Here is a 22,265-nt window from a genome sequence, read left to right on the forward strand (position 1 = left end):
TGGTAAAATTCAGGGCCTTCAAGATTCTCTACTCCCCTTACAACTATCCATTACACCAGTTATGGTACAATCCATAGAGGGAACTCCAGTGGTCCAACTGTGGTCTCCCCGCAAACATTAGACAAAATCTCGGAATGCAACAAAAGCACCTCCACTGACGTACAAGCGGGGGAAGCCGAAATGGAATTAGAGGAGCATCCCATCTGCCCATCCTTGCCCATCTGCACCCTCACTTGCACCGCCACAACAGCTACAATCGATCCCAATAAGCAAAATTAAGAAATTAATTACAATTATTACAAGTGACAACGACAAGAGATGGTAAGGGCGCAGATTTAGGGCAAGATGAGATAAGCAGATCCCAATTGAATTGCTCTCTCGAACACCAGCACAAGATCCAGCCTCAAAAAGATTCCCAAAAATCCCCTCACGACCTGCTAATACAGCCTGAGGCCATCAAGCTTGCAAAGGCCCTTTTGTCCCCAGAAGCGGAAACGGGGGGCAGGACTGAAAACCCCAATGAGATCTCCGTAACCTCGCCTGATTCTAGGGGAGGTGGGCAGGATGCCCTCTCTAACCTAGGATCACAGGAGTTTGGCAGACTTAGTCGCCTCGTACGCCTTTGATACTCCAGAAAAACAGCCTCTGCTTACAGTTGGAACTGGTACTAATCTAGGCGTTAAACAAAGCTGCGATCAGGAAGCAGCGAATAACAATCGAACTTCATGCAAAAGCCCCTCTACCTCGGGCTCATCATGTCAAGCCGGGAAACAGGCACAGAACACATGGGAAATCCTACTAAACACAATGCAATGAACCGTTGATGTGTTACACTATCAGTCAGACAAAATGGACCTGCAACTGACATTACTAGACACTCTGGCTCTTTTTGTGGGGGGGGATAGATGAGAAACTGGGTCAAATAAACCTTCTAATTAGTAGAGCCCAGCAAGAAGACAAACTGAATTGCAACAGTGGTCCTATCATCGACAAACTTTTGTCGCTTCCCTAAATCGTATCCACTCTCATAGAGGGCCTGCCAAAGGGCCCAAATCAAGAGAAAATAATGGTGAACCCAAATAAAGTAGCGCCCAACGGGTTATCGAAAAGGGATCCCGTTGTTAATAACCCTGCTGGCCTAAATCAGTCGTCAAGAGGGCAGTACGATCTTTGGGACCCCTACACCACCCAAGGAGCAATCTTTAACTCAGAATGCAAAGTGACACCGTCAACTTAGGAGAAACGGTCGTAACAAAATACCCTCCCTGAGCCTTACAAAAGTTTATCCTCTTTTTGCTATAAAAACATCACAACAGTCAGCACCCGCACAAGTTATTTCAGCACACGCCCCTGCAGTTGACGGAAGAACTAACCAGCCAAACAAAATCAACTCAAAGGAACATAAGGATGCGGCTCGAGTGCTAATATCATCCCCGGGGGGCAGTCACCTAGCAGCCAAGTAGACGCCCAAGGCAATAGAAAAAATAAAGTCGGACAGAAACAGGACGATAGCACAACCAGCCGACCATCACAATCAAGTGAGGAAAGGGAGCCCCTTCCCATGTATGGTTCAAACCAGGTGCTGGCTTCCACCACAGACCTACTGTTGCTGCCCCCACAGGGTGACAATCACAAAACTCCAACCATGATAAATGAGCATCCAATCTACAGGATTACTCCGGCCCCGACTCAGGCATAAATCGACAAAGTAACACCAGCAAAGCCTATAATGAGGTGAAGGGAGCCCTTCATAGCCGACAACAACAATCAGGTACCAGGGCCCCTCTGCAACACAAAATCTAAAAAAAAAAAAACTGTGGCTTAGAAGCATTCACATGCCCTAGGTGACAAGAACCCCTAATTCCCGATAACCACAGTGAGCCAACTCAGCACCCCATCAACATCGTCGGGGACAACCACTTGAGGTTAAACTTTGCACCAGCCCCCTCAGTTAATCAAACTAGGAACTCTGCTTTCACCCTCTTTATGCCAGAATATGACTCGAAGGGTCCTTTCGACATCCTGAATAGAGGGAATATCCTCCAACTCCTACCAACACTAAAAGGCATCAGCTCAACTGACCTTTTCTCAATTGAATTCATAAAGTCAGGCAAAGCACAAGGCAGGGAATCCACTAAAGCCACCTGGAGGTCTATTCAAATCGCAAATAAAGTTCTGGAAGAACAGGAAACCTTTAAAGCTTGGGGGATACATCCTCTGTGTATTACAACATAGGATATCCGCTCCCTTTGCTTGCTAGAACACGAGAAGGAATGTTCTGCAACAGAGATAAAACATTCTTCGTACTCGGGGGAGCTCGAGGACGGTCACCCCAAACAGAACAGGCATAGAACCCACAAATGAGTACAATAGACAACAATCCCGCTGCTTCGGATCATCTTCGGATTAATAGTGCCATCAACACATTGAGCTACCCACAATGACAGAGAAACTCAACAAGGAATCGTGGCAAACCTGACAAATTACCTCTGAGGCTTTGCTCATGGAATATTAATGGGCTAAACAACAAGGCTGCAGATGCCAAACTCCTTGTTTACTTAAAAACTTTTGACATCTTCCTGTAGGAAACATGGCTGGAGGAGTCATTGCAAATAGAAGGGTACACTTGCTTCCATACTCCTGCCCTAAGGAAATGCAAATACGGCCGTCTATCAGGCGGTCTAGCTACCTATATTAAAATAACAAAAATCCATAATGCGCAGGAATCACCTTCTCTCCTCCCAGCTGTAAACACTATAAAGGCTCAACTAAACCACAGAGGCAAAAAGGAGGAGGTGTTGCTGATCAACATATATTAAATCCGAAATGGAGAAAAACAGGAAACAAAAATTTTAATCGGATACCTGTTTCAACTAATGAGTTTGCATACCACGCAGAAACTCATCCTGTCTGGCGACTTCAATCAACAAATCCTAGGTACCACCCCAAATGAAGATATTCAGGTCCAGTATTTTCATTGGAATATCCCGACTCAAACTCATAGCGACTATGGAAAAACCTCTAAGAGTGGCCTAGAGTTGCTAGAAGATCTGGAGCACATTGGCCTAAGGGTGCTAAATGGAAGATTTGCCGACGACTCTCCGCCGGCTGCTTCATTTCACACAGGACACGTGACCTCTACAATCGACTATACCTTAATGTGTCTCTCATTTTTCCAACACATAATAGGCTTTTGCCTAGGAGATAAAGGGGACAGTGACCATCGGCCCCAGGAAGTCTTAATCCAAGCACTCCGAGATAAATTGATCGCAAACCCAGCAGGTATGCACGCATGCCATACCATAAATCTAAAAAGAATTAAGTCATCTATAGCAAACTCTAGGGAGGTGCTCTTGCCAGCAAAACAACAGCTAAATGAGCCTAAGTATCCCACTGAAAATCCTACCTGTACATGGGAAACCTTCACTGCTTTGTATGCGAACACCTATTCATCCTTAGTTCGACACTTCTCGCCCAATGACCCAATTGGTTCAGGGAAGGCTACGAGTGCACAAAGGTCTACCTTGAAACTCCTCAAAAAAATCTATAAACAAATTGTTGAGATCACGGAGGCAACGCCCAGGGGACAAGGACCTACACCAACAGCTCTGCAACAGCAAGGCCGAACTTAGGAAACTTAAGTGGCACATTAACAGGTTCAACGAAAATGAATTCTGGGCCAAACTCCATCACAATTCTAAAGGATATAATAGCGCTCGATTTTGGTCAACGATAAATAAAATTTTACAACCAGCACATGGCGGTCTAATATTGCACATCACAGAAAACACATGGACATCCTTTCTAAAATCTCCTTTTAACCAAAAGGTATCCGGACTAGATGCACCTAAGGACATCCAGCCTGCTCTTTCAACTCAAACTGTAACGACTGAGGAGGTCGAAGCTAATGAAATCGATGCTGCCATGATCAGGGAACAAATCTCTAAAGGGAGGAAAGGAGCAGCAACCGGGCCAAACGGGATTCCACCAGAAATTCTGGCTCCTCTGTTCAGCTCTGTCAGACTGTTTGGGTCCTTGCCCGCATCATGGAAGGGCTTCATTATTTCCCCATTCTATAAAGTTGGAGGCAAAACCCTACGAAAAAACTACCGCCTGATTGCACTGCTCGATGTAGAGGCAAAATACTTTGCGGGTAATCTACTAACAGAGCTGCACGAATGGGCAACAGACAGCAACATAATTCCTCCTTGCCAAACAGGGTTCTGCAGAGAGACCAGCACAACAACTAACCTATTAACAATGTCATTACTTATTGATCAGGTAAAATTAACCAAACAAACTCTTCATTTCTGCTTTGTGGACTTTAAGGCGGCGTTCGACAACGTCAACCGAGCTAACCTGTGGAGGAAATTGGCTCTCTGGGGGATCCCTTCATCTCTTTTGAATCTTCTGATACAATTAGACTCCAACACGTGGATACAGGTTAAGCTAGGTAATGGCTCCCACCTTTCAAGGCGCATATCGACAGCCAAAGGTCTCAAACAGAGTTGTGTGCTAGCACCAACTCTTTTTAACCTTTATACAGCAGATATGACATCGGTCCTTCGTGCCCGCAATGCGCATGCCCCTCGATTAGTGGGGAAAGCCATCTCCAGTATGTCCAATGCTGTCTTAGCAAGCCTCATTCAAGTAGGTCTACAACGGCTACTTAATACATTGCAAAGATATGAGGCCGACAATTGCCTGGAAGTTATCAACAAAACCAAAACCCTGACAATCAATGGGAAAAAACGGTCTCATTTTTGGTCTCTGGGAAAAACTCCAATTGCAAATTCGTCGGAGTATAAATACTTAGGTGTCATAATTGATAAGGGCGGTCAACTCGCGAAACGGCTTCAGGCCATTAAGAGGAAAGGGATGGTGATAGCGACAACCCTAAGGCAACTCAAAACAAAATTGACCGGACCAATTTTTTCACCGTTGCTTTGTGTTGCGAAAGCAAAAATTCCACCGTCAATCACTTACGGCAGCGAAGTGCTGAGAGGCAGGGACGCTATACTGCTGGGTACCACCTTGACAAAAGCATACAGAGTTATGCTCAACCTCCCGCCATACACCCCGCCAGCACAGATTCAACTTGAGTTTGGATTAACAAAGCAACTGCTCGCAAGGCGAGGCTCGTACATCAAATGCTGGCATAAAATCAGATTTCGTCCAGGAATACATTGAACCACCAGCTCTGGCAGGAATTGTGCAGCACATCTACCTCACCGGCCAAAGCCTACCTGGAGGAATCGCTGGCCATCACCAGACTAGCCGACTTATGGGGAATTCCAAAAACGCACTCACACTTTAAGCACATCATAAATAAGGTTATTAAGAAACTTTCTCCTACAGAAGACAAGGCTGTCTTTGCACACAGGAGCCACGCATGGATGCCTCTGAGAAGCTACAAATTATTTGGGCCGCAGGCATACTTCAAACCGGGGTACTCCAGGATCTCAAAAGAATCTTTGTTAAAATACAGGCTAGGAATCCTCCCAGCCACACCACATCTTCCACCGTGGCTGAGAGAGAACTGCGGGAAATTATGCAGGCTATGCGTGTCGGAACTGAGGACATTGAACATCTAATATGTTCCCGCATCAAGCTAAAAGAGGAAAGGGCAGGACTCCTAAAAATCCACTTTAATGAACGAGGCATACGTACCCGGAGACAAGCGGTATTTGCCTGCCTTAATCCAAAGGACCAGCAATTAAATGGGAAGCTAGTCAAGTTCCTGCTGTTAGTAGACTCCAAGCAAGGCCCAGTGGCACCCCGAGGGAGCGTAAAAATAACAAAAAACTTTAATCCTTCACAATCATAACCTGTGTATAGGCTTCAGAGGCTTAGAGCATAATGTAAACATTGGGAACTCTGCATTTTGGAAACATTTCTGTATTTCTTAATACATAAGATTTTTACTAGAGTACTGATTGAAAAGGTTAATTAACCCAAAAATGTATTTTTGTAATGGTTTTAATTAATCAAAAACAATAAATGTTTTACTGACTTACTTACTAGTGGGTGCCCATTCTGCTTTTGCTCAATATCATTCAAATCTAGCTAGGTCTATGTATATAAAGGACTCTTGGTTTCTGAATCACAAGTATAGGTTCACAGGAGAATGTTTCACTAAGTGCACCAGGAACCCTTATTAGCCTGCTTCTTTTCATTTTTATGTGACCCCGCAACCGGTGGATGAGCATGAGTGTATAGATTCACATATGAATATTACCAAGATTTCTTCTAACAGCTATATTTCAATTGCTTTTGACCCACAGTGGACGAAGCTGAACAGACACTTGAAACAATATGCATAAGTATTTAAAGTAAATGTCAGCGGAGTGGATGCGAAAGGGAAAGAACAAAGATCTTGTTGGACCACACTCAATTTTCTACTTCTTTTTTTGTGAATGGCATCAAGAGGAACAAGTGAACAACTGAGTGGGCAGGAGTCTAGTGCAGGGGTGAAAACTAAATGATTATAAAAATAACCATAGCCATGGAATGAAGTGAAGATGGCACTAAGTCCCACAGTTTTTGACTCAAAATATTACTAATATAAAACAAAAAACTAAAATGTAAAACCTTAAAAAAATAGTAATTGAATTCCAGACTAGGAACCCGGAAATCACCTAATCTACTGTAAATTGAGTATAGTGCATATCTTTATTGGTATTTGCCACAACTACATGAGTCTATACAATAAAATACAAATATGTAACCTCGACTTCACTGGCAAAGATCTGGCCAGTATCATAATAACCAAACATCTGTCATTTAAACATCAATTGACACATATACCAGAATGTATTTAATCTGCTCCTGAAACATCTTCATATTAGAAATTAAAATGTGTACCTTCAGTCATTGGTTTAGAGCTGGCACCTGGAATAGATTTAAAAAAATATATATAGTCATATAATATTCATTTTTGAACAACTGACATAAGCCAAGGCTAAGCTCACATGAAATAAATAACTATACAAGCAGCAGTTTTATATAAACAACAATGCATGTATGAGCAACTCTTGTGCAAAAGTGTAAAGTGTAGGTGATGGATTAAGAGGCACAGCACCAAACCATAAACTCATTGAAAGGTAACACCAGCTTACAAACACATTTTTCTTCCTACAAGCCAAATACCTCCCGCTTTTCTGTAGTTGCTTAAAGAGAATCCTCCCGTCATCCTCAACGCTGTTCAAATTTATGAACTCCAATGGTATCATCATCCACAAACATCTCAATAGACATTCAACAGGCTAAGAGTAAGCAAAACATTAAATCTCTTTACCAGCTGGCTGAACACCTTTCGCTCACGTACAGAGGGAGTGTGCCTTAGCTGTTTGGGCAAGGCTGTCCTTTGTAAAGCATGACCAAGGGTATTTTGCATATTTAACCCCTTCGACGCGCATGACGGAGCGGTTCCGTCATGGCCCCGCCCGCGCACAGAACCTTCAGCGCAGCGCGGAAATCCGCACCGCGCTGAAGGGGTTAAAGACCTGTTATTGTTGTCTTTTTGTGAAAAAAGATGCAACACAAAGCAGCAAATGGCATAACCGATACATACATGCATTTTCTCTATCATTTTGTCATTCATCACATCAGGAGCATAATTCTGAAGGGTATAGGTAGTAAATGGAATTTGGTAATTGTGACATTAAATCAAGAACAGCCTGACTTTTGATACCCAAAACAGTGCTCTAGTTCCACTTACTACTACTGGAGTCCTGAAAAACGGCCTGACTTCTGAGTCCTTCCAAGAAGGACTGGGTGGCTGAGCAGTCTAAAACATTTTACCTAGTATCCCACGCACAGGTCATTCCTTCGAAATAGCCTCAGGTTAGTGGCGTAGATATTATCTGCACACTGATATGGGGGTCATGTACATGCCAGGGTATTATAAGAGTTATCCAAGGGTGAAAGGGTGGAATGCACACAGAGGAGGAAATATCCTTTGTGTTTCCTTCAAATAAAGGACACCCACAATGTTACTGCCTTCACTGTCCCTACTTTGAGATTCTGCATTTGCAGATTTGTCAGGTACACCAAACTTGTAAGTTTCAATGCTCCCTTTTGGTACCTCTTAAAACACAAAAATTCATGCTACAGACTACATAATTGTCCCGGCTCCACAAATCACAGATATTCACGAAATCCGTCACCTGGCCAGAGGCATTTCCGATCATTCCCCTCTGTGGGTCCACATAGTTGTAGACCACACACAAGTGGGACGAGTTGCCCCAATAAATCCTTGGTACCTCAAGAACCCAAAAATAAGGAAAGAACTAAACAAAACTATTGACTATTACTTCCTGGAGAACAAACACACAGTTGAGTCCCTCCGAATATTATGGGAAGCTTTCAAAACAGTGGTCCGAGGGCAGGCCCTTTCCCTAGTTGCGGGCTCCGAAAAGGATAGGGTGATAGACATCTGCGACATAGAACAGGAGCTTTATCGTCTAGAATAGGATGTTAACTCAGACGCCACACCTGAAGCCCTTCACTCCCTCCGTCTGCGCCAGGATGAATACCGGGCATTGGTCACTGACCGTGCAAACTAATGAGACAGGATAGACTGGGCCGGATATATGACTGGGGTGACAAGACTGGCAAATTGCTCGCCTGGTTGGATAAGAAGGAGCAGGCCATCAGGCTTGTGCCAGAACTTCGAGGTACCGACGGGTCCCCTGTGACAGATCCCCAAGACATAGATAACCACTTTGCAGCTCACTTCCAAACAGTATATAGTTTGGTGGCATCATACCCTGAGGCAGATTTTACTGACCTTATTAAAGATATCTCTCTCCCGAAACTGTCAGACTCAGACCAAACATTTATGGACAGTGCCCTAACTGCTGATGAAATAGCAACAGCTATAAGAACATTATACTCGGGAAAAGCCCTAGGCCCAAACAGCATTCCAATCGAGCTTTACAAACTTCGACCAGATAAATTGGTCCCCTATCTGAAATCCATGCTCGAAGACAGCCTTAAGCAGGGCTCACTGCCATATGACCAGAGGATTACCACTATTGTTACAATCCACAAGGAAGGGAAACCCAAAACGGAATGCACCTCCTATCGACCCATATCGCTGCTAAACACGGAACCCAAGATTCTAGCAAAAGTACTTGCCACGAGGCTCATTAAGGGGATAGGTGATCTAGTCCACCCAGATCAATCAGGATTCATGCCTAAAAGAAACACAGCTCTCATCCTGCGCAGACTGCACGGGGTCCTGGGCAGAGTACCGACGATACGTGAGGATGCCATTATAGTCTCCCTTGATGCCACTATGGCCTTTGATACACTGGAGTGGCCTTATCTTTTTGCATTACTTGCCAAACTAGGATTTGGGCCGAATTTCTGACGCTGGGTACGACTGTTATACAGCGCGCCGATGGCTCAGATAGTTGTGAACAACAGGAAGTCAGAGCCCTTCATACTCAGCCGAGGGACCCGTCAGGGGTGCCCCCTTTCTCCCATGCGTTGGTCGGCGGACTGGGAAGACCGGAAATCCTTATACGCGGATGATATTCTTCTTTATCTCACGTCCCTGAAGAGATCCCAGATAGCAGTCTTTGACATATTGGATATTTTTGGCAGGTATTCTGGGTTTCGCGTTAATTGGCAAAAATCGCTTCTATACGTCCTCTGGGGGAATTCCCCCCCTTTACCCTGAAATTGCCCGATTCCAGTTGTCTCAGAAGGCTTCAAATACTTAGGCATATTTATCTCTCTTGACTCCTTAGTCCGATACGCCCGTAATTTGATCCCCCCCACTGCAGAGGCTCAGAAGTGACATAAACTGGAAGTCACTCCCGCTCTCACTATTGGGCAAGGCAGCATTATTTAAAATGATGTCTCTGCCCCGTTTCCTGTATCCCCTGCCGAACTCAGCCGATCCTGTCCCAAACTCGTATTTTAAAGATCTCGAAGGGCTCCTGCGAGACCTCCTATGGGGAGGGAGACCGCGTATTGCTCTGAAAAAGCTGACACTTAGCTGGTATGATGGAGGAATCAGCTTACCTGACATTAAAAAATATTATTGGGCTGCGCATCTAACAGCTATCAATCATTGCACATATGGTCGCCCTGACAACCCAGGGTTCCTTATGGATCGTTGGTTTCTACCCAAAGGGACCTTCTCCCGGGCGCTATACTCAACACCAAGCAAATACCCACTCACCGGCCCTACCGACCACACAGTTAAAATCTGGCATTCTGCAACTAAGTCACTCGGCTGGCAAAACAAGCTGACTCTCGCACACCTCTGAGGGACTCACAAAAACTTAGATACAGGGGAAACTCAAAGGGGTTTGATAAATGGGACCCAAAAGGCATCTCCCATGTCAAGGACCTTTGGCACGCAAAGGGTGTGAAGCCCTTTAACACTCTCCAAACTCAGTATGCCCTGGCGAATTCGGAGTACTATCAGTACCTACAAATAAGACACTCTCTACAAACAGCATTTCCCGGTGACTCTACTCCGCCAGATACCTCCCCACTAGAGGATAGACTACTGGATGGCCACCTGCCTGACAAGGCCATTTCCCTGACATATCGAAAACTCATTAATAATATTGAAAACCCCCTATTGAAACTTCGAGACAAATGGACTGAGGACAGAATAGAATTAGATTATGAAACTTGGCAGGAAGCGGTCTCCTCTCCCAAAACAGTCGCTAGTCCGGCGCGACTAAGACTGGTGCAACTAAAGATCCTCCACAGAATTTACATAACTGGTCCCCAGCTGGTGCACATGGGTGGACTGACAGATGGCTCTTGTAGAAGGAGATGCACACAATTGGGTACATTCATACATATACTGTGGCACTGCAAGCAGATCCAGGAATATTGGCGCATCATACACACAATCATGAGTGGAGTGTTGGGGGTAGAAATCAAACCGGAAGCGCCCAGGTACCTCCTTAATATCTGGGAACCTACCGACCTCAACACTTATACTACGCAATTGGTCACGCTTGGCTGCATGATCGCCAAGAGAAATATTGCACAGCTCTGGGGAGCCCCACACCCGCCCACGGTCACAGATTGGGAGCGAGATCTTGACTGGTGTATGCTAAGAGAAATAACTGTTTATGAGGCCCGTGGATGCCCCCACAAATGGTCCAGGGTTTGGGCCCCCTGGAATGCATATCGTGGCGATATATGTACCCTTCCCCGCGATACCGATGGTGATGATCCCCCAGCCCCGTGATTTTCAATGAACTATGCTGCTGTATTGTAAGTAACTTGATGTCACTGTAACCCTTTATTGATTTTGTGAATCTGTACCTTCATGTCGAGAATATTTAATAAAAAAGATTTATAAAAAATAAATATAAAAATTCATGCTACATATGTATTATGCATATATCTAAAAGCAGTATCAGTCATGCAAATGCACCTAGCAAAGGTATGCATTCACTGTTGTCCTCCATAAATATACTTATCCATCCACAGCCCTATATCCTGCCTTAGGGCAAAGAGGGCAGAGAGATTGATTTATGTTGGTTTCAAAAGCAAATGTGAGCTACGTAGGTAGGATGCATGGTTGGAACAAGTGCAGAAATCCATCTGCAGCAGCAGCATTGTTGAGCTCTTTGTTACAAGACAGGCAGTAAGAACTTGCTCTCTTTTCAAACGTCTGATGAGAAGAAGTGATGAATATAGAATGGATAAATGGATATTAATAATCTACCTACCCAATAAGGGCACTATCTATAATTTTGCTGCAGTTTTTAGGTCGAGCCTATAGCAGCACGCATGCGCTGCATTAGGAAAACGACCTCTTGAAGATCACCACAACTTTTTACAGGCTTGTGCGTGTGGTTTTTTTTTGGGCTGACAGCCTGCTGGGCCTTTGCGTGCGTCTTTCTAAGAAAGACAGCACACAATTGGGTAAAGGTGGGCGCATGTCCCGCCTTTCCCAACAAACGTAACCGCCCATGGCCTATTGCTTGTGGTTACGCGCAGCAGCAGCATCATCATCATCATCATCTGTTTCTCATTAGGACCATTTGTTTATAATTAGCGTGTTCGCTTCCCTGCCGCGCTCGCCCCCGCTCCTCTCTTGCGGGCTTGTTAAAATGGTGGGTAGAGTTTTCCGTAACAAACGCACAAGATGGCGGCTCCAAAGGCGGGCGTGAAGAGACTGCACAGCGCTCCCCGGGATCTCTTTGGTGGCAGAGCGTCTCTCCCCTGGTGTTTGCAAAGCGGAAGGGCAGTGTTAAGCATCTGGTGCAGCGAGTAGTGCTGGTGACTGGAGCGGAGAGTTCTGACCAATTCGTAAGTTGTTTCTGTCTTTTTTTCTATATATCTTTTTTTTATTAAGCAGCGTGACACGCCTCCCTTTATAATCTACAATGGCGACTTTGCGCATTTCTTTTCATAGGCGCAGCTCACAACCACTGCAGCATCACTTCTGTTGTATTTGATGATTTGTGTAGCGCTTAGAACAGTGTTTAACTTACTGCCTTACCTGCAGCGGGTGTGATGAGTCAACAACATGCAGAGCCCCCAATAGAGGCCAGGGTTAAAAACAAGAGTGCTTTAAACGCAGCCCCGTATTTTCCAATCCGTGACGCGAAAGAAGTTCTTCGTAGACGGGTAAAAAATGCCGGTATACATACAGGATGTCTAGTTCCATGCGCTTGCTTCGGGGATACTGAGTAAAGAGCCGTGAAAACACGCTTATGGGTGAACGTATTTGCCGTGATCCGTCTTCCTAAAGAGATTATGTAGGGTGTCACGGCAGATTTCAGTAGAATTTGCTCATGTCCCGGTTTTTTGAGAGGGTAAGCTGAAAACAATGAGATGCATTTTTTAGGTGTGCCAAAAGCAGGGCTAGTAAGGAGCTGTTAATATGAGAAAGCAATTTAATTAACAGGTATGATGCTGGTTTTAAAAATTACATTTTATTTATTTTCTGAGTGCCTTTTCTGTGCTTCTATGAGGAATGAGGGCTGTCATTCTTTCCCACTTTATTGATGTAAATTTGTAGTCCTTCCTCTATTTTTGCAAAATGTCCCGTAATGGCAGCGTCTGGCCCCGATGGTTTAGCAGCGGGATCTGGTGCAGACGCACGCATAGCGCCTTTCAGTCTTGGAATATTTACAAGCTCTTTTCTTGTAGTTTTGTGTGACTGGTGCAGGCTCTGGGTGAAGCCGTGGGCTGGTGGGTTTACTGAAAGGGACACCAGGCCGCATCGTTCTCTTATCTTAGCCCAGCTCAGGGCTTAGAGCAAACACCACAGAGCAAAGCCAGAATACACTCAGTGCAGTCGGCGCCAGGAGTGGTCCATGGGACGTGGCAGTGCCGGGGGGGTACGAACGATGTCCCTGCTTCGCTCGCAGCCGGACACCGAGGCGCAGTAGGAGAAAGGCATTGTTTACCTGGACTCTGATCAAACGGAAAGCCTGTATGATCTACTGTTTTTATACTTGGCAATCTGACAACTAAATGCTACCGCCTTCCAGAAATGAGATTATTATGACGGTGATTATTAATGCAATATTTAGCTAGCATTAGTGTCATCGTTATTTATATTCTTTTCAATAAATTCCTCACTCCCCAGCGGTGCACTTATTGTTAGTAAGACTATGGATTGCGAAAATAGCTGTTATTGCCTTTATTATGATGAGGATGAATGACGTTACTATATGTGTGATTAATAACTAGTCATAACAGATTCCGCATTGAGCAGGGCTTTAAGCGGTCCGGGTCTTGCCAGGGCTGAGCACCAGGCAGTTCTGAAAAGCAGGTGCCGAGGCGGGTCCCTATCTGGCTCTCCATGTTTGCCCTCACCCTCAGGTTGAATAGAAAACCTCAACTCTGCAGCAGTGCCACTGCTCAAAGCCTTTGAGGTAACTTCAAACAGACTCATTTCAGTTCTTTCACGGCCTCATCATTTCAGAGCGGGAACATTTTCAATCCAATATACAACGAAGCCGTTGTCGTTTATTTATTATATGCAACTAACAACTATTGACAAAGCCAATAGCCCTGGCTTTTTGTAGGTGTAATGTTACTTGTTGTATTATATATCTGGATGCAATAACAGAAGCAGAAAAATACCAGTCGTGCAGGGTCGGACTGGTAAGACGGGCACTCGGGCAATGGCCGAGGGGCCGGTATCAAAGCTACAGCTGTGGGCTGTTTTTTTGGAAGCCTATGGGGGGCGATTTGGGCTGTGTCTGGTATGTTCAGATGTTGCCAGTGGCCCAGTGGGGCCCTGAGAGGCCTTTCTAGAAGCAGATGGGCATCCATCTCCTCCCTTTTATCAACGGGCAGAGGTGTCACTCCCTTTCTCTTGCTGGGCCGGCCAATTAATGTGTGCATACTGAATAGGGGCAGGGCATGAGCAGAAGTGGTCTTATACACGTCTGTGAATGAATACATATTCTCTATGCTAACACACAAGCTACAAGCACGAGCACTGGCGTTTGTTTTGCCACATGCATCCAAACAACCCTACATCTTCACTGATATCTGCCCCACTTCCTGTCCCTTAGCTCTTTCATTCCCGTCTTGTTCACCAGTAAGACTTCCTGCTGTCTCTCACCCTCATATTTAAGTCATTTCCTGTCTCTACCCAACTTCCTTGCCCCTCCCAACTTTCCCTCTCCCTTGCAGGTTGTAACTGCATGTGGCGCTGTACCAGTGTGACATCTCCAGCCTGCCTTGGCTTTCTTTTCAACACAACTTTCCATGCTGGAATTGTCTGAGCCCACCCAGGATAATGTGCTGCATGACTAACCACTTATAAGGTCCCAAAGGCGAGACCTGTTGGCTATGCCAATGCTTGTTCTGCTTTGGTGAGTCTGGTTTCCAGCAGTATAAATGCAGTCCCTTCTTCTAAACACTCTTCTATGATGGAAACTGATACGATCCACTTGGACCATGCTTATCCATTTAATGCGCCCTTTAGGACATCTGCAAGGTCCTGACGCTCCTAAGACAGACTTCCTTTTCAATTTGTCTCACAACATATGGCTTAAGCTCCCTGTTCACTGCATGTTGCTGCTTAGTGGCCAGCAGGATTGCAGCTGAACTCTGAGACGTTTCTCAGTCCAAGGCAAGGAGCACTTCCGTGCTTCCATTCTCCTTCATTGGCAGAAGGACACAGCTGTGCTTTCTGAACGCTCGGCATCATGTTTGCAGCAACAAAATTCAGTGTGCATCTGCATGGGTCCAGAAACAATGTCCTCCCATAAAACACTACACCCAGGACTCCTGTTCTTAGGTTCACACTATAATGGTCTGAAAAATATGGCTACAGGAGCAGTATACCTTCACACAAAAGAATCAGGGGATCTATTCTGCACATGTATAGTGCCCATGAACCATGCAAAGAGGTTTCCGAGTTGGTTTTGGTGCAACTGTGCTGCTTTTAGTACATATTTTAATATTATAATACATGTATGAATTAGGGTAAAAGCTGTAGACAGTGCATGCAGCTAGTGCTTTCTAGTATGTGCTTCAGGTGGAGTTTCAGCAAAAAGGAGTGTATGGACCCATTCTGAACCTCAACACTGGCTTAGATACAGCCCCAGTATCCACAAGTTCAACTTTCATTCCTACTGCTTCCATGTCAAAAAGAAGCTTGGAACCACAGTTAATGGAAACCTATTGAGCTGCACTTGTTCTTACCCCCAGAAAACAGAAACTCACAAGAAGAGTGCGCAATGCACAGACAAACGTTAAGAGTCATAAGCAACTGTCACAAATAACCATCAGGAACACAGCCCTTGCACTTTTTTCAAAGAAAAAAAGACCTACCTTAATGCTTGGTAAAGAGAAAAGCTTAAAAGGCCTCAAATAAACTCAAAATCCCGCAGACACAACCCAACAATGTAAAATAAAACTTCCTTCCTGTTCTGAACTGCACAAGCAAAGCAGATGAAGATTCTTTTAACCTTACTTCCTTCTTCATACAACAGTACAGTTTGCTGTCACCAAAGTCACTATAATTGATACTATACATATAATAATTTTTTGGTAAGCGTCTCCCTTGTAGCCAGGTACATTAATAGGCCCTGAAAAATACATTCATTAGCCCAGTTCTTTCTTGGTATCTCACGGAGAAAAAACAGGATACAGTGACTGACTTGCTACAACTGAGCACGGACAACCTCTCAATATATATTCCATGGCCACAGTATACCATCTTCATTCCGCACATTTTTGCCATTTATCAGAATAACAGAGGTGCATGAAGGTATAATAGATTACCGCCATTAACCTTGTATCTGCTACAATCATATCTCAATGCATGCACATCCTTGCCATGTGGTGGGTTTGGACTGCTGAAAGGAGGGATTTGAGTACTGGGAAATTAGAAAGGTAGGGAGGTGTGAAATAAGGTAACAGAAAAGGAGAAAACGGAATGAAAGGGTACAAAGAAGGGAGTTGGGAACAGAAAAGAATGCAGAAATAATTGGCATTAGGAATGAATAAGGGAAAGAAATAAATAAAAGCAAATGTCTTAATAAACTTTGGAAAAACACAAGCACAGAGGAAAAAAAGAATTAACACTGATAAACACTGATCTTTACATGTTTTGAAAATAATGGAAACCACTAAAAAAAAATTACCAGTATTCACAACAAATAGAGACTGAAAATATCAAAGCCTAACAATACCACTTAACAAGTTTAAGCCCCTTTCCCAGAGATCTAGCCAGGGAATCAAAGTAAGCGTAGAGAGGCCAACGTTCAGATACCTCATGTTTTTGAGTACTCCCCGCATTATTCGGGTAAATGTTTGTGGACATTTTGACTCTAGGTTCTGTGAGCCTGCCATTCGGCCTCCATATGTGTGTGCCGATTCATAATCATGCACAGTTGGCTACCCCAACTGATTTAAATTAAATTTTACATAAGGGCACTGTAATTTGGCACAGAAAATGCACCAATGGCATACATGAAACATGTCACACCTGGGGTGCAATGCTCATTTACACCACCCACACGTATGATTGTATAAGACTGGCTTCAAACCTCATGTTGTGACCTGACTAGCTACGGTATAAAATAGCAGCATATGTCAAAAGAGAACATTTTAAAATGTAAACTCAACTAATCTGTATCTAAGACATTCCTAGGTGTGCCTTGTAGCCCACAAGCCTGGGATTTTCAGGGTATTGGTTATTTTCAGGCTATAGGTACTGTGGTTTTTCCTATGGAGAAAGCCTACTTGTTTTTTATGAGTCAGGATAGAAATGCTACAAGCAGTGCCGGATTAAATCTTGTGGAGTTCCCTAGGCAGTCGAAATTTCGGGAACCCCCCCCCCCCCCCTCACAAATTATCTCCTAATACTCAATGCACTGGATTTTCTTTTACAAACTGACAGCTGCCAAAAGATGAGCTTTTAAGAGACAAACAGTTGTGTGAATCTGATGTCTCTGGTGTATGTGCTTCAAGTTTTATTTTGATGTGTTGTCACAAAGTCCCTAAAAGGAGTGGGTGCCTACTTTGCCTATTTGGTAACCCGAAACTGGCTACAAGGTTCAATCATGCATTGCATTGATCAGAAATCTAGTTCAATGATGAAAGTTAGCTTTGCTAAGTAAAGATTAAATGGGATTTTAGAAAAAACTGCTTTTGCTGCCAGAAAGCTCTAGCAGATAATAATTTGGTTCTGCTGGGCTTTACCTTTGAAAAAGCAATTTGCTGGTTTCTAAGGTGCAAAATACCTATCAGACCAGAGAGAGTAGAGCTTCTCTGTCAGAAGGAAGAGTTGGAGAAGTTACTAGCAAGGTATCCTGGAATGTGATGACAGTGTGGACAGAAACACTGACGGCATCACAAAGAAGAAGCCAGATTGTTTCCACATGTTTAAAGTGAATAGGTCCCTGTTCAAAGTAGGGTAGAACCTGTTTCCAGAACCAGTCAGGAAAGGTTTGGCAGAGGTGCAATTCTCACATACAAAAATACAGACCACAGGTGGAGAGGAGGTCCTTTGTACACTTAAATAAGGGATCTGTAATCTTTGAAAATTTCCCACCAGGGCATTGTGGAATTGCATGCAGGAGGACAAACCAGAAGTGCTGAAAAAGTAGGCAGTGTGGGCTCTGGGAATAATGCTGGGTTTGTGTTGGAAGGCGGGTGCGGTCACGAATCGGTAGCTAGTGTGCAATACAAAACTGGCTTGCCTTCACCAGCTAACTAACTGGACTTGGTGAAAATAGAGAAGACATTCTGTCTGGATCTGGCTAGAGAGTGTGCTTAGGCTTCAGTTGCTCTTCTGTGTGGAAGTACCAGCTGCCAAGTAGGCAGTGGACTGCATTGATTCGTGCTGGAGCTCTTGTTGGAGCGAGACCTGGTACCTGGTAGGCTTCCCTGAAAGCCTGGGTGCTGCACGATAGGCCATGACAAGTTAACCTAGAATAGTAGTGACCTCGGCAAGCGAGATTTCCAGGTTTATCCACTCAGAGTTTTTTGCCACTAATAAAGAGACTTCAACAAAACCTCATGGAGAAGGTATTGGTCCATGTGTAGCCCTGCATGCTACACCATTCAGTCTTACCCACTGAAGTTTTTTGAGTTCTATAAAGGTGACTAAACCAAAAGGTAAATTTTCGGGACCGGGCCAAGGCGGCACAGCCATTTAAGTGCGAACAGACCTCAACGACTGTAAAACTGAGTTTTGTCCCACTGAGATTTTGATGTCAAAATTCAACCAGATTCGATGCATCAAACCGCGAGGGACCCTGACTGACAACTGTATTCTGCCTTGCTCCACCAGAAGAGTTAAACTTTCAGAAAACAGACTAAGACCCAAGGTAAAACCTTTTGACCACTGCAACTCACTAAGGTTTACAAGAACCCCCAAATCCATTACTGTTACTATAAAAGTGCTCCAGGGTCGCGTCAACCACAATCATTTATTTATATTGATGCTTTGAGTTCTGTTGGGACTATTTTGCCTTAAAGCTTACAAATTCAGATCTCTGTTTTTTTTTTTTTTAATCAGATTGAGTGTTATTTGTTTTCTCCTTCTGACTAAATTGCTTTGGGAATATTCTTGTTTGTTTTGCTAAATTTAATACTGAGACTAGCTCAGAACAATTGGACACTGAGACCAGATTAATCGTGCACCACTGTGAAAGGGAAGTACCAGCGAGGGGAGACACTACGGGGAGTACGGCTCCTTTACCATCACCCTGTAAGCATCCCGCCCAACTATCAGTATCAACCCGCGTTGACAACCTTAATAGCTCTAGGCATGTTCCATCAAGCCCCCCTCACAACCTTGACTGGTTTCCCTGTAATGTTATTTCCTGGAATATTTCAGGACTGCGCTCAAAGATAAATAATCCAGTCTGGTGTGACTATATTCTGAGTTGAGACATACTATGTTTTCTGTAATTATCTCCTCATGGTATCATGTGTACATCTGTATTATTATGTTTCCCAATGATATTTCTCTCATCCAACATATGTCTTTTTACCCCTTTTTTATTGAAACTGTTTTTCTTTTCTTTAATATTTTTCTTTCCTGTTTTTCTGTTTCACCTGTCTTTGTTATTTTTTCATACATTATCTTTTCAGCGTAAATTTCTGGTTACTCTCTCACGCACGTTAGTCTTTCCTCCAGCTTCTTTTATCACATGACTTGTTTTTCGCAGTTCACTCGGTTTTCTACTTCCGGGTTCACGATATTAGGTACGGGGCACCATGATGCATGTTTTCACTCATTTGGAAGAGGTTTCGACACACCCACATCCTTGGCGCCATTCAGGTAATCTAAACTGGTCGCTTCCCACATCTTTTCTAAACTTTCCCCACCCTTCGATTACCACGCTCGGTTTATCATCACGGGTTTTAAATATTTCCGAGATTTGGTTTCACGGAACGCACTGGTGTCATTTTTTCAACCTTTTTAACTTTATTGACCCCACGAGCGTTAACACTCCAGTTCTCTTCTTTTATACGCTTTGTACACTACCAGCACTAGTCTTCTAACCAACACGGATTCAATGTTAGTTCTCTTTGGTTACCAGTTCACCATCGTAACTCAATTCCTTTCCAACACGCTGATATTTATGTCACCTTACTTATACAGCATAGACACCACGGTAATCGAAGTGTTTACTGTTTTACTAACGTCTGTATACATCCTGGACTCTAGCCTTATGTCCTCCTTATTTTCTTTTGTAGAATTCCCCCTGAGGAAGGGCAAGTCCCGAAATGCATCGGGGATATTTGAGAAAATGGCTTGTTAAAACCATGGATTTGATTTAATGAACCGAACCTACTTTTGTTTGTATGAGCATCATCATACTATTGGATTAGTCATATGAAAAGAATATGAATTAAAACACAGAAAGAATCATACCACATCGTTTGTATCACTTCTTAAACAGCGTTTTTTTCCGCAATTGAGTGCTAATGTGAGGACGTCTTTCCCTGAGACGCATTCAGACTATATTCTGAGTTGAGACATACTATGTTTGCCAGAAACCTGGTCTGGAAAACCCACTCATATCAACGGTTTTAAAACCTTTGATACCCAAGCAGTAAAGGGTTTAGGGCGCTGACCAAAGGGCGGTCTTTGCACGTACATCTCTAATAAGCTGGCAATAAATAAAATAGTGTCATATTTGGGGAACAGATATTACCAGATAGACAAACTGTTCTTAAGTGCTAATCATCGTATGGTTTTGGCTAATTTCTATAACAATATTGCACCAGATGAACTTTGCCAGGTGTTAAAAAAACTTAGGTGGCGATCTGAACTCCATTTGTAATGCTAGCCTAAAAGATGTTATGATAATCTTGGTTGGAGACTAACTGTGCAATGCACCCTTTTGAGGATAACAGAATTTGCGGTCTTATGTATGAAGAAGGTTTGTGCAATACCCATTTCTGTCACTCAATGGCGGGGGAGTAGTTCAATGAGCTGCTTGCTAGTACTGAATTGGGTTTTGTGAATGAATTATTGTCAACACCTGTTCTGATGCCTCACACTTTTAATGGAAGGGGTTTAACCTCAACTATAAATTACATCTTAGCTTCATGCAAACACGCATCTTGATTGCTTTCCTTCAAGGTTGGAGATAATTCACTGAGTGACCATTTCCCTCTATGTCTAACGGTTAAAACGCCATTGTATAGGCCAAAAAGGACTAATAATGCCATGCAGGTTAAAGGTGAGATTAAACTTGATCAAAATTAATGGATATACCTTAAAATGGTCGAAAGTAGATCCTGTGGCAGTGACAAAACAATTAGTGACAAATTGTAAATCTGCCTTTGATATTTGCCTGTACGAATTAGCCTCCCACGATAGTGTTTTAGCGTCTTTTATTGAAATATACGACGAAGTCAGGAAATTATTATCTGCCCAACAACGTAACAAAGCTAAAGATTCGGGCTGGTTTAATGCAAGGTGTACACAAGCGTATTCTAATTTGAAGCTTGAGTTACATAGGCAACCCAGAATCCTGAACAATGTCAGGTTGGCGAGACTGGAATACAGGCAGGCTATGAAAGAAAGAAAGTGTGCCATGAGAGATGAAGCTTGGGAATCCCTTCACTCAGCAGCACAATTGAAAGATAGTGCCGCATTCTGGAGAGCAGTGAAGGCCCGGTTTTTAACTCCTGGAGATAGTCCCTCGATAGAAATTGCTATCTCCAAAGAGGCTTTGATCAACCATTTTTCAAAGGTATACAACGGCCCAGGTAACCCTACCTTGTCAGTCAGCGATAGAGTAGTGAGAAATCATGATAAGGTAGATTTGAAGTTCACTTTAGAGGAAGTGAACAGAGCCCTTGCACTAAGCCAGGTTGGTAAGGCCCCCGGTCCAGACGCTGTCCCAGTGGACCTGTTTAAGTACAATATCACCCTCTGGGGGCTGATCATAACCCAGGTTATTAATGCTAGTTGCCATGCCCAAATACCTAAGACCTGGGTGGAGTCAATTATCGTCCCAATTTTCAAAAAAGGGGACCGCGAAGAACCCGGTTGTTATAGTCCAATTTCGTTACTTGATTCTATGGTAAAAGTGGCCGGGCGTGTGATCTTGGAGCGTCTGCAAGACTGGGCAGAAGATACTCAGGTCTTATCTGACCTGCAGTATGGTTTCCGTGAGGGGCTGGGTACAACGGAGCAATGTTTAAATTTGGCCATTCTAATAGGGAAATATACAAGGGCGAAAAAGGGTAGATTGTTCCTGGCTTTTGTTAATCAGCACCAGTTAATATCAACTACCTTAGGAGTGGAGCCGTACTTGACATTTGTACCTGGCATT

At 43.8% G+C, this 22,265-nt stretch overlaps 1 protein-coding gene across 17 annotated transcripts in view; it reads right to left on the reverse strand.

Moving 5' to 3' along the window:
• The window catches only part of ADARB1 (adenosine deaminase RNA specific B1), a 1,000,448-nt gene that overhangs the window by 296,078 nt on the left and 682,105 nt on the right, over window positions 1–22,265 (reverse strand). For 16 of the 17 annotated variants that reach the window (XM_085648625.1, XM_085648621.1, XM_085648623.1 and 13 more), the window contains one exon: window positions 6,865–6,891. The exons of the other annotated variant lie outside the window; for it this stretch is intronic. In XM_085648625.1, the coding sequence (XP_085504751.1) occupies window positions 6,865–6,874 (10 nt within the window). In that variant the 5' untranslated portion in view covers window positions 6,875–6,891. The remainder of the gene's footprint in view (window positions 1–6,864; window positions 6,892–22,265) is intronic. 17 annotated transcript variants of the gene reach the window in all.

Source organism: Triturus cristatus, chromosome 3_2 (genome assembly GCF_964204655.1).
Source record: "Triturus cristatus chromosome 3_2, aTriCri1.1, whole genome shotgun sequence".
Lineage (NCBI taxonomy): Eukaryota > Metazoa > Chordata > Amphibia > Caudata > Salamandridae > Triturus > Triturus cristatus.